General features: G+C 57.8%; 4 protein-coding genes across 4 annotated transcripts; 3 read left to right on the forward strand and 1 right to left on the reverse strand.

Annotated features, from left to right (window-relative positions):
* Positions 1-4,235: 4,235 nt before the first annotated feature.
* On the forward strand, positions 4,236-4,863 carry LOC122923447 (histone H1B-like). The gene has a single exon (XM_044274256.1). It carries the CDS (start codon positions 4,236-4,238, stop codon positions 4,860-4,862), a length of 627 nt encoding a protein of 208 aa, XP_044130191.1. The 3' UTR covers position 4,863.
* Positions 4,864-5,961: 1,098 nt separating this feature from the next.
* Positions 5,962-6,595, forward strand: LOC122923451 (histone H2A type 1-like). The gene has a single exon (XM_044274260.1). The coding sequence runs from the start codon at positions 6,197-6,199 to the stop codon at positions 6,587-6,589; it is 393 nt and encodes a 130-aa protein (XP_044130195.1). The 5' UTR covers positions 5,962-6,196; the 3' UTR covers positions 6,590-6,595.
* Positions 6,596-7,340: 745 nt separating this feature from the next.
* On the reverse strand, positions 7,341-9,609 carry LOC122923437 (histone H3-like centromeric protein cid). Its single transcript, XM_044274247.1, has 3 exons — positions 9,096-9,609; positions 8,674-8,752; positions 7,341-7,916 (listed from the first exon to the last, which is right to left on the reverse strand). Exons 1-3 carry the CDS (start codon positions 9,498-9,500, stop codon positions 7,492-7,494), a joined length of 909 nt encoding a protein of 302 aa, XP_044130182.1. The 5' UTR covers positions 9,501-9,609; the 3' UTR covers positions 7,341-7,491.
* A 1,325-nt stretch (positions 9,610-10,934) lies between these two features.
* On the forward strand, positions 10,935-11,547 carry LOC122923458 (histone H2B 1.1). Its single transcript, XM_044274267.1, has one exon. The coding sequence runs from the start codon at positions 11,024-11,026 to the stop codon at positions 11,402-11,404; it is 381 nt and encodes a 126-aa protein (XP_044130202.1). The 5' UTR covers positions 10,935-11,023; the 3' UTR covers positions 11,405-11,547.
* Positions 11,548-11,644: the final 97 nt, after the last annotated feature.

Consider the following 11,644-nt stretch of genomic DNA (forward strand, 5'->3'; position numbering starts at 1 on the left):
CGTGTGTAGGAGATACGGTCACGGTGTAAGCAGTGTGTAGGAGATACGGTCACAGTGTAAGCAGTGTGTAGGAGATACGGTCACGGTGTAAGCGGTGTGTAGGAGATACGGTCACGGTGTAAGCAGTGTGTAGGAGATACGGTCACAGTGTAAGCAGTGTGTAGGAGATACGGTCACAGTGTAAGCAGTGTGTAGGAGATACGGTCACAGTGTAAGCAGTGTGTAGGAGATACGGTCACGGTGTAAGCAGTGTGTAGGAGATACGGTCACGGTGTAAGCAGTGTGTAGGAGATACGGTCACGGTGTAAGCGGTGTGTAGGAGATACGGTCACGGTGTAAGTGGTGTGTAGGAGATACGGTCACGGTGTAAGCAGTGTGTAGGAGATACGGTCACGGTGTAAGCGGTGTGTAGGAGATACGGTCACGGTGTAAGCGGTGTGTAGGAGATACGGTCACGGTGTAAGCAGTGTGTAGGAGATACGGTCACGGTGTAAGCGGTGTGTAGGAGATACGGTCACAGTGTAAGCGGTGTGTAGGAGATACGGTCACGGTGTAAGCAGTGTGTAGGAGATACGGTCACGGTGTAAGCGGTGTGTAGGAGATACGGTCACGGTGTAAGGTGTGTAGGAGATACGGTCACGGTGTAAGCGGTGTGTAGGAGATACGGTCACGGTGTAAGCGGTGTGTAGGAGATACGGTCACGGTGTAAGCAGTGTGTAGGAGATACGGTCACGGTGTAAGCGGTGTGTAGGAGATACGGTCACGGTGTAAGCGTGTGTAGGAGATACGGTCACGGTGTAAGCAGTGTGTAGGAGATACGGTCACGGTGTAAGCAGTGTGTAGGAGATACGGTCACAGTGTAAGCGGTGTGTAGGAGATACGGTCACGGTGTAAGCAGTGTGTAGGAGATACGGTCACGGTGTAAGCGTGTGTAGGAGATACGGTCAGTGTAAGCAGTGTGTAGGAGATACGGTCAGTGTAAGCAGTGTGTAGGAGATACGGTCAGTGTAAGCAGTGTGTAGGAGATACGGTCACGGTGTAAGCAGTGTGTAGGAGATACGGTCACGGTGTAAGCAGTGTGTAGGAGATACGGTCACGGTGTAAGCGGTGTGTAGGAGATACGGTCACGGTGTAAGCAGTGTGTAGGAGATACGGTCACGGTGTAAGCAGTGTGTAGGAGATACGGTCACGGTGTAAGCGGTGTGTAGGAGATACGGTCACGGTGTAAGCAGTGTGTAGGAGATACGGTCAGTGTAAGCGTGTGTAGGAGATACGGTCACGGTGTAAGCAGTGTGTAGGAGATACGGTCACGGTGTAAGCAGTGTGTAGGAGATACGGTCACGGTGTAAGCAGTGTGTAGGAGATACGGTCACGGTGTAAGCAGTGTGTAGGAGATACGGTCACAGTGTAAGCGGTGTGTAGGAGATACGGTCACGGTGTAAGCAGTGTGTAGGAGATACGGTCACAGTGTAAGCAGTGTGTAGGAGATACGGTCACGGTGTAAGCAGTGTGTAGGAGATACGGTCACAGTGTAAGCAGTGTGTAGGAGATACGGTCACGGTGTAAGCGGTGTGTAGGAGATACGGTCACGGTGGTAAGTGTGTGTAGAGATACGGTCACAGTGTAAGCTGTGTGTTAGGAGATACGGTCACGGTGTAAGCGGTGTGTAGGAGATACGGTCACAGTGTAAGCAGTGTGTAGGAGATACAGTCACGGTGTAAGCAGTGTGTAGGAGATACGGTCACAGTGTAAGCAGTGTGTAGGAGATACGGTCACGGTGTAAGCGGTGTGTAGGAGATACGGTCACGGTGTAAGCGGGTGTGTAGGAGATACGGTCACGGTGTAAGCAGTGTGTAGGAGATACGGTCACAGTGTAAGCGGTGTGTAGGAGATACGGTCACGGTGTAAGCGGTGTGTAGGAGATATGGTCACGGTGTAAGCGGTGTGTAGGAGATATGGTCACGGTGTAAGCAGTGTGTAGGAGATACGGTCACGGTGTAAGCAGTGTGTAGGAGATACGGTCACGGTGTAAGCAGTGTGTAGGAGATACGGTCACGGTGTAAGCAGTGTGTACGAGATACAGTCGTTTAATTCTCCATTGTCACAGTATTTATAGTTACCTAATCAGTATTAATTACAGTCACTCACATTGGTTGAATTGGCACATGGATACACATGTGAGCAGTAACGCCACGTCAAGGCTTCAACCCTTGTTACTGACCAGTCACACACCATGCTTTTCATTCATACGCATTTGGTATTCCAGATGTTTTGGACTACACCTCCCATAATACTTTACCAGCATGATGGGAGATGTAATTCACAGCATGTGGACAGCCTATGGTTGCCGACCTCTGAACTCGCGGTGATCACAGTACACAGGAGCAGCTCGTCACCTGTCAGATGCCCCTTCAATGCTCCGCCAGGGCGCAGGCCTCAAACATGGGCTTCTTCATTCCACTTCAGGTACTTCGTGTTCCATAGGAGAACATGCTGGTCAGAGTTGTGACACAATTTTTTTTTATTAAAATGGTTAGAGCAAATGGCAGAACAGACGCAGTGCAGCAGACGGACGGTGCACATATACACAGCAGACGGGGATTACAGAATCCAGTGAGAGACGGATCTGGTGGCAGGTGTGTCCCTCTGGATGGGGGCCGCTTCTCATCCTTCTCCAAGTGACGAGATGGCTGCAGTTTCGTAGCAAAAAACATGCCATGGCAGAGGAGAGCGAGGGAATTTTTATTTATTTTTTGTTAAACTAGGGTTGTACACATCTAACACACAGGCCACAAATATAATACACTGCCCCCCCCCCCCAAATATGCTGCACATACATCCCCCAATATACCGTACCGCACAGACAGCCCCCCCATATACTGCACAGACAGCCCCCCCCCATATACTGCACAGACCTCCCTACATAATGAGCAGACACCCCCCCATATACTGCACAGACACCCCCCCATATACTGCACAGACAGCCCCCCATATACTGAGCAGACAGCCCCCCCATATACTACGCAGACAGCCCCCCCATATAATGCGCAGACAGCCCCCCCATATACTGCGCAGACAGCCCCCCCATATACTGCGCAGACAACGCCACATATACTGCGCAGACAGCCCCCCCATATACTGCGCAGACAGCCCCTCCATATAATGCGCAGACAGCCCCCCCATATAATGCGCAGACAGCCCCCCCATATAATGCGCAGACAGCGCCACATATACTGCGCAGATAGCCCCCCCATATACTGCGCAGACAGCCCCCCCATATACTGTGCGACAGACCCCCCCATATACTGTGCGACAGCCCCCCAATACACTGCGCAGACAGCCCCCCCCATATACTGCGCAGACAGCCCCCCATATACTGCGCAGACAGCCCCCCCCATTTAATGCGCAGACAGCCCCCCCATTTAATGTGCAGACAGCCCCCTATATACTGCGCAGACAGACTCCCAAATATACTGCGCAGGCAGCCCCCCAAATATACTGCGCAGACAGCCCCCCAAATATACTGCGCAGACAGCCCCCCAAATATACTGCGCAGACAGCCCCCCAAATATACTGTGCAGACAGCCCCCCAAATATACTGCGCAGACAGCCCCCCAAATATACTGTGCAGGCAGCCCCCCAAATATACTGTGCAGACAGCCCCCCAAATATACTGTGCAGGCAGCCCCCCAAATATACTGTGCAGACAGACCCCCCCCCATATACTGTGCAGACAGACCCCCCCACCCATATACTGTGCAGACAGACCCCCTATATAATAGAACCTATATATAGGAGGACAATCAGTCAAGAACCAATATGAGAATAGCTCCTGCAAAGGGTTAAAAGTGCTTTTGGCATGGATATTCATGCTTACCCCCGGCGCTTGCGCACTGGGACGTAATTTTTCCCTACCATCACATTGCGCAGGCGCGTATATCGGGTGGATTTTAATGAGTTAACTGCGCTTGCGCACTGACCCGTGATTTTTCCCTACCTCGGCTCCCAGACGCATGCGCAGGTTCCCGGCGTGCTGCTAAGTTCAGCCTTGAGACGTTCACTAGAGTGTCCTTTTGGGCATGCGCAGATGGAGAAAAGTGAGACACGCCCCCCGACGTCATCGCTCATGCGACAGGAAGTCAGAGGGTAGGGAAATCTCACGAGGTAGGGTAGTATAACGCGTCACCGGCCTCAGTGTTTTCTACAGAAGTCTTTGTATTTACGTCCCACACAAGATGGCAGAGACCGCGCCAGCAGCCGCCGCTCCTCCTCCCGCCGAAGCGGCCGCCAAGTCCAAGAGGCAGCCGAAGAAATCCGCCGCTGCAGGGGGCGCCAAGAAAAGCAAGAAGCCGTCCGGTCCCAGCGTGTCCGAGCTCCTCGTCACAGCCGTGTCCGCCTCCAAGGAGCGCAGCGGGGTGTCTCTGGCCGCCCTGAAGAAGGCTCTGGCTGCAGGAGGATGCGATGTGGAGAAGAATAATAGCCGCATCAAGGTGGCCATCAGGGCTCTGGTCACCAAGGGGACCCTCACCCAGGTGAAGGGCAGCGGCGCCTCCGGCTCCTTCAAGCTCAACAAGAAGCAGCAGGAGACCAAGGACAAGGCGGCCAAGAAACCTGCAGCTACTGCGGCCAAGAAACCCGCTAAATCCCCGAAGAAGCCCAAGAAGGCTCCGGCCAAGAGCCCGAAAAAGACCAAGAAACCAGCCGCGGCCAAGAAAGCAGCCAAGAGCCCCAAGAAGCCGAAGGCTGCCCCCAAGCCCAAGAAGCTGGCCAAGAGTCCGGCTAAGAAGGCGGCCAAACCCAAGGCTGCCAAGAGTCCGGCTAAGAAAGCGGCGAAAGCCAAGAAGAGCGCGGCCAAGAAGTAACCGGCGCCGCCCGCACTTCTCCCCCAAAGGCTCTTCTCAGAGCCACCACCTCCTCCTCAGACGAGCTCCACTCCGCCCTTCTGCCCTCGTTCTCCGCTCACGGCGGGCGGGGGCTCCGGCTCCTCTGCGGGAAGGAATAGGGTTAACCCTGTCAGCGCCGCTCTCTTCAGTCTATCAGGGCCTCTCTGCTCGGCTGATCCCCGCCCCTCACTGCGCCCCGCCCTCTGCTGGTAGTGATGCCGCCGCTGAGTGTACTGTGCGTGCAGGGGGATCGTGCGCTCTATCCCTGGACACCAGCGCAGCGATGGAGCCGCTCTTCTCCGCACAGAGAATACGGGACTGTTCTCCGGTGGAGAGCGGGAGAAGGCGGCCACTGACGGGTTAATACTGAGCAGACTATGGGGCGGGGCTATAGAACTAGTACCATGGCTTTTGAAAATCCCGCTCAATTACCGTCCGGTTAGAATTCAGCGGCCGTGGACAAGCTCCGCCCCCGGCTCAGATGATTAGATGGCTGTGAGCCCCGCCTCCCCTCTTGCTCCGCCCCCCGGCTCTTTTGAATGAATTGTTGCGAGTTTCGCCCCCGTCTCAACCGACTGGATGTTGTGAGCCACTCCCCTCCTGCTGCTCCGCCCTCCGGCTCACATGAATGGATGTTGTGAGCCACTCCCCTCCTGCTGCTCCGCCCTCCGGCTCACCTGAATGGATGTTGTGATCCACTCCCCTCCTGCTGCTCCGCCCCAGGCTCGGCTGATTAGATGGATGTGAGCCCCTCCCCTCCTGCTGCTCCGCCCCCCGCTCTTCTCAGAGCCCCACCTGCTGCTCCGCCCCCCACTCCAGCTCTACTCGGAGCCCCCACCTTCTCTAGGACGGAGCTGCCGCATTGTGTGAATACATGGAAGCCTCATGTCCGAGGCGGATTATTCCCTCGTTATAGACCACTGATCGGGAGGATGAGGGGAGTAGTGATCGGCCAGAGTGAAGGATGGGGGGAGTAGTGATTGGACATTTGAGGAGGATGGGGGGAGTAGTGATTGGACACTTGAGGAGGAGGAGGTAGTGAAGGACGAGCGGCTGGATGGACCCACAGAGCCGGGCACTCGGGGATACACCGGGACACTGTGCTATGGGGGCGGCCGGCAATTGGTGGAGAAAAGAGGGCGTGTCCTCACAAGCCTTTTCAGGTCATCTGCTTCCTCATTGGCTGCAGGATTTGGCGCTGAAAACCGGATTTGGATTCAGCCAATCACAGAGGAGCTCTCCCTGCGCCACCCGGTATAAGAGGTGACGGGCGGAGCGGGGCTGTCAGTCTCATCTGTACAGAGAAGAGAACGATGTCTGGACGCGGCAAACAAGGAGGCAAAGTGCGGGCTAAGGCCAAGACCCGCTCATCCCGGGCAGGGCTCCAGTTCCCGGTCGGCCGTGTGCACAGGCTCCTCCGCAAGGGCAACTACGCCCAGAGGGTGGGCGCCGGCGCTCCCGTCTACTTGGCCGCTGTGCTCGAGTATCTCACCGCCGAGATCCTGGAGCTGGCCGGCAATGCCGCCCGCGACAACAAGAAGACCCGCATCATCCCCCGTCACCTGCAGCTGGCCGTGCGCAACGACGAGGAGCTCAACAAGCTGCTGGGCGGAGTCACCATCGCCCAGGGCGGCGTCCTGCCCAACATCCAGGCCGTGCTGCTGCCCAAGAAGACCGAGAGCAGCAAGCCGGCCAAGAGCAAGTGAGCCCGGCTCTGCCCCGAACCAAAGGCTCTTCTAAGAGCCGCCCACATGGTCTGTACGACTGAGCTGGCGATGCCGCTGATCTCCGCTGTGGAGGCGTCACACAGGGGCACTTACCGCTCCTGACCAGAGATGGGATGTTTTACATGAATGGAGTCTTTGGCTTCAGTCGCTGACTCGGGCTGACAAGTGACCCGGAGCCGGATAGGTAATAAGTGTTAGACCAGTGGTGCCCTGACGGAGGACTAGAGGGGGAGCTGGGGGCACTGGTCTGGGCATTATACTGAGTGGGGGGCACTGCTGGAGGCGTCCTATCATATGGACAGCACTGGGAGGGCTTTATACCGCTGCAGCCTGGTCCTAGACTCCGTGTGCTGCTCTAGTGACTCGGAGAATAGGAGGAGTCTATAAGTCAGTAGGATGATGGGATTCTTAGCCTCAGCGCACGACCCCCTGTCCTGTGTGCGCCTCCGCTCCCCCTGCTGCTCTGACACGGATCGGACAGCACTACTCCGGACATAGTGCGGCAGACATTGCTGCTGGAGAGGGTTTGGCCGCTGATCTCTAACCGGACTGCAATTGAGAGGGAATTTCAAAAGCCAGAGATCAGCCAATCACTGTAAAGCACTTGTTCTATAGCTCCGCCCCCTTCTCCCGCAGCGCTGAGTGGAGAGGGCGGTGGGCAGGGAGGATGGAGGCGGTTATCGGTCACGGTCAGCGAGTCCCTTATAGACGGGGGGAGATGCAGAGAGAGCGCCTTCTGGATAAAGGAACTGCTCTTACTAATCACAGGGCTGAAAGGGTTAACCCGCCTCCTGTGAGCAGAGGTGAAGGGCGGAGTGGAGCTCGTCTGAGGAGGAGGTGGCGGCTCTGAGAAGAGCCTTTGTTGGGTGCGGGGCGCAGATCTAAGCCCTCTCCCCACGGATCCTGCGGGCCAGCTGGATATCCTTGGGCATGATGGTGACCCGCTTGGCGTGGATGGCGCAGAGGTTGGTGTCCTCGAAGAGCCCGACCAGGTAAGCCTCGCTGGCCTCCTGCAGGGCCATGACGGCCGAGCTCTGGAAGCGAAGGTCGGTCTTGAAGTCCTGGGCGATCTCTCTGACCAGGCGCTGGAAGGGCAGCTTCCTGATGAGCAGCTCGGTGGACTTCTGGTAGCGCCGGATCTCCCGGAGAGCGACGGTCCCGGGGCGGTAGCGGTGAGGCTTCTTGACTCCGCCAGTGGCGGGGGCGCTCTTCCTGGCGGCCTTAGTGGCCAGCTGCTTGCGGGGAGCTTTCCCGCCGGTGGACTTACGCGCTGTCTGCTTGGTTCTGGCCATGGCGCTGCAGAGATCTGTACACAGCAAGAGAATGAGGCGAGGAGCGGACCGTGCAGATCATTTATACTCCCGGCCTCGTCCTCATTGGCTCATGTAAACCACACCCCTACATCCCTATTGGTTTATTCGTACAATGATGTGCCCGCCAAAACCCCCGTTACCAATCATCGTTCACAAGAGGCGGAGCCCAACCTCATCCTATCCGTCAGTCCCAGGTGATGGGCGTGTCTTCAGGTAATAAGCCCTTCCTACATGAAGCGGGCGGGCCTCCTCAGACGAGCTCCACTCCGCCCTTCTGCCCTCGATCTCCGCTCACGGCGGGCGGGGGCTCCGGCTCCTCTGCGGGAAGGAATAGGGTTAACCCTGTCAGCGCCGCTCTCTTCAGTCTATCAGGGCCTCGCTGCTCGGCTTATAACCGCCCCGCCCCTCACTGCGCCCCGCCCTCTGCTGGTAGTGATGCCGCCGCTGAGTGTACTGTGCGTGCAGGGGGGTCGTGCGCTCTATCCCTGGACACCAGCGCAGCGATGGAGCCGCTCTTCTCCGCACAGAGAATACGGGACTGTTCTCCACTTCTCCGGTGGGGAGCGGGAGAAGGCGGCCACTGACGGGTTAGGGTTAATACTGAGTAGGCTATGGGGGCGGGGCTATAGAACTAGTACCATGACTTTTGAAATTCCCACTCAAAGAGCTGGCGCCGCTGATCTCCGCTGTGGAGGCGTCCTGTACTCGTTGAGTGCTCTGATGGTCCGGGCGTCACACAGGGGCACTTACCGCTCCTGACATGCGGCGAGTACATTGCTGCTGCAGAGGGTTCGCCCCCTGTGTGTAATGGACTGCTCCTCCACGGCCGCTGAACGGTAATTGAGCGGGAATTTCAAAAGCCAGAGATCAGCCAATCACTGTAAAGCACTTGTTCTATAGCTCCGCCCCCTTCTCCCGCAGCGCTGAGTGGAGAGGGCGGTGGGCAGGGAGGATGGAGGCGGTTATCGGTCACGGTCAGCGAGTCCCTTATAGACGGGGGGAGATGCAGAGAGAGCGCCTTCTGGATAAAGGAACTGCTCTTACTAATCACAGGGCTGAAAGGGTTAACCCGCCTCCTGTGAGCAGAGGTGAAGGGCGGAGTGGAGCTCGTCTGAGGAGGAGGTGGCGGCTCTGAGAAGAGCCTTTGTTGGGTGCGGGGCGCAGATCTAAGCCCTCTCCCCACGGATCCTGCGGGCCAGCTGGATATCCTTGGGCATGATGGTGACCCGCTTGGCGTGGATGGCGCAGAGGTTGGTGTCCTCGAAGAGCCCGACCAGGTAAGCCTCGCTGGCCTCCTGCAGGGCCATGACGGCCGAGCTCTGGAAGCGAAGGTCGGTCTTGAAGTCCTGGGCGATCTCCCTCACCAGGCGCTGGAAGGGCAGCTTCCTGATGAGCAGCTCGGTGGACTTCTGGTAGCGCCGGATCTCCCGGAGAGCGACGGTCCCGGGGCGGTAGCGGTGAGGCTTCTTGACTCCGCCAGTGGCGGGGGCGCTCTTCCTGGCGGCCTTAGTGGCCAGCTGCTTGCGGGGAGCTTTCCCGCCGGTGGACTTACGCGCTGTCTGCTTGGTTCTGGCCATGGCGCTGCAGAGATCTGTACACAGCAAGAGAATGAGGCGAGGAGCGGACCGTGCAGATCATTTATACTCCCGGCCTCGTCCTCATTGGCTCATGTAAACCACACCCCTACATCCCTATTGGTTTATTCGTACAATGATGTGCCCGCCAAAACCCCCGTTACCAATCATCGTTCACAAGAGGCGGAGCCCAACCTCATCCTATCCGTCAGTCCCAGGTGATGGGCGTGTCTTCAGGTAATAAGCCCTTCCTACATGAAGCGGGCGGGCCTCCTCAGACGAGCTCCACTCCGCCCTTCTGCCCTCGATCTCCGCTCACGGCGGGCGGGGGCTCCGGCTCCTCTGCGGGAAGGAATAGGGTTAACCCTGTCAGCGCCGCTCTCTTCAGTCTATCAGGGCCTCGCTGCTCGGCTTATAACCGCCCCGCCCCTCACTGCGCCCCGCCCTCTGCTGGTAGTGATGCCGCCGCTGAGTGTCCTGTGCGTGCAGGGGGATCGTGCGCTCTATCCCTGGACACCAGCGCAGCGATGGAGCCGCTCTTCTCCGAACAGTGAATACGGGCCTGTTCTCCCCTTCTCCGGTGTGAAGGTCGTGGGGAGCGGGAGAAGAGGGCGGAGCTACAGAACAACTACGTTACAGTGATTGGCTGATCTCTGGCTTTTGAAATTCCCGCTCAATTACCGTTCAGCGGCCGTGGAGGAGCAGTCCATTACACACAGGGGGCGAACCCTCTGCAGCAGCAATGTACTCGCCGCATGTCAGGAGCGGTAAGTGCCCCTGTGTGACGCCCGGACCATCAGAGCACTCAACGAGTACAGGACGCCTCCACAGCGGAGATCAGCGGCGCCAGCTCTTTGAGTGGGAATTTCAAAAGTCATGGTACTAGTTCTATAGCCCCGCCCCCATAGCCTACTCAGTATTAACCCTAACCCGTCAGTGGCCGCCTTCTCCCGCTCCCCACCGGAGAAGTGGAGAACAGTCCCGTATTCTCTGTGCGGAGAAGAGCGGCTCCATCGCTGCGCTGGTGTCCAGGGATAGAGCGCACGACCCCCCTGCACGCACAGTACACTCAGCGGCGGCATCACTACCAGCAGAGGGCGGGGCGCAGTGAGGGGCGGGGCGGGTATCAGCCGAGCAGAGGCCCTGATAGACTGAGGAGAGATGTTAGCCCCGCCCCCCGGCTCAGCTGAATGGATGGCTATGAGCCCCACCCCTCCTGCTGCTCCGCCCTCCGACTCAGGTGAATGAATGGATGTTAGCCCCTCCTTTCTTGCTGCTCCGTCAGCCCCCCCCCTCCCCGTCTCTGCTGAATAATGTGAACCACACCTCTCCCGTCCCTCCCGCTGCTCCGCCCCCGGCTCAGCTGGATGGATGTGAGTCTGCCAATTGGGAGAAGTGGAGACCCCACGTGACCCTCTCCTCCAGTAGATCGGCGCGCAGTCAGCAGCAGCTCATTTGCATGGCCCGTGTATAAATACCGCTGCGGAGGGAGGAGGAGAACAGACGAGATTGTGTCTTCAGTCAGAATGCCCGAGCCCGCCAAGTCCGCCCCAGCGCCCAAGAAGGGCTCCAAGAAAGCCGTCACCAAGGTCCAGAAGAAGGACGGCAAGAAGCGGAGGAAGAGCAGGAAGGAGAGCTATGCCATCTACGTCTACAAGGTGCTGAAGCAGGTGCACCCCGACACCGGCATCTCCTCCAAGGCCATGGGCATCATGAACTCCTTCGTCAACGACATCTTCGAGCGCATCGCAGGGGAAGCCTCCCGCCTGGCTCACTACAACAAGCGCTCCACCATCACCTCCCGGGAGATCCAGACCGCCGTGCGCCTGCTGCTGCCCGGAGAGCTGGCCAAGCACGCCGTCTCCGAGGGCACCAAGGCCGTCACTAAGTACACCAGCGCCAAGTGAGCGCCCCCCGCTCTCCGGACCCAAAGGCTCTTCTCAGAGCCCCCACCCTGTCTCCAGCGGAGCTGCTCCCGCGTCTCCCCGTTCTCACAGTGGCTGCGGTTTCCTCACTGTCAGCTAGATGAGATGCGGTACCGCTAGTGGAAGTTACACTACAAGCTATCCTGCTCCATGCCCATTCACTGCTCCCATCCTCCTCCTCCATGCCCATTCACTGCTCCCATCATCCTCCTCCATGCCCAT

This window comes from Bufo gargarizans, unplaced genomic scaffold (assembly GCF_014858855.1).
Source record: "Bufo gargarizans isolate SCDJY-AF-19 unplaced genomic scaffold, ASM1485885v1 original_scaffold_1618_pilon, whole genome shotgun sequence".
Lineage (NCBI taxonomy): Eukaryota > Metazoa > Chordata > Amphibia > Anura > Bufonidae > Bufo > Bufo gargarizans.

Excerpts from the sequence above, each read along its gene's own strand:
- LOC122923447 (XM_044274256.1), top strand. The coding sequence starts at position 4,236 with ATGGCAGAGACCGCGCCAGCAGCCGCCGCTCCTCCTCCCGCCGAAGCG.
- LOC122923458 (XM_044274267.1), top strand. The coding sequence starts at position 11,024 with ATGCCCGAGCCCGCCAAGTCCGCCCCAGCGCCCAAGAAGGGCTCCAAG.
- LOC122923437 (XM_044274247.1), bottom strand. The coding sequence starts at position 9,500 with ATGGCCAGAACCAAGCAGACAGCGCGTAAGTCCACCGGCGGGAAAGCT. Across the intron at positions 8,753-9,095 it reads GCAGGATCCGTGGGGAGAGG|CGGCCGTGGAGGAGCAGTCC; the intron begins GCTTAGATCTGC and ends ATTACCGTTCAG. Across the intron at positions 7,917-8,673 it reads CTCGCCGCATGTCAGGAGCG|ATCTCTGCAGCGCCATGGCC; the intron begins GTAAGTGCCCCT and ends TGCTGTGTACAG.
- LOC122923451 (XM_044274260.1), top strand. The coding sequence starts at position 6,197 with ATGTCTGGACGCGGCAAACAAGGAGGCAAAGTGCGGGCTAAGGCCAAG.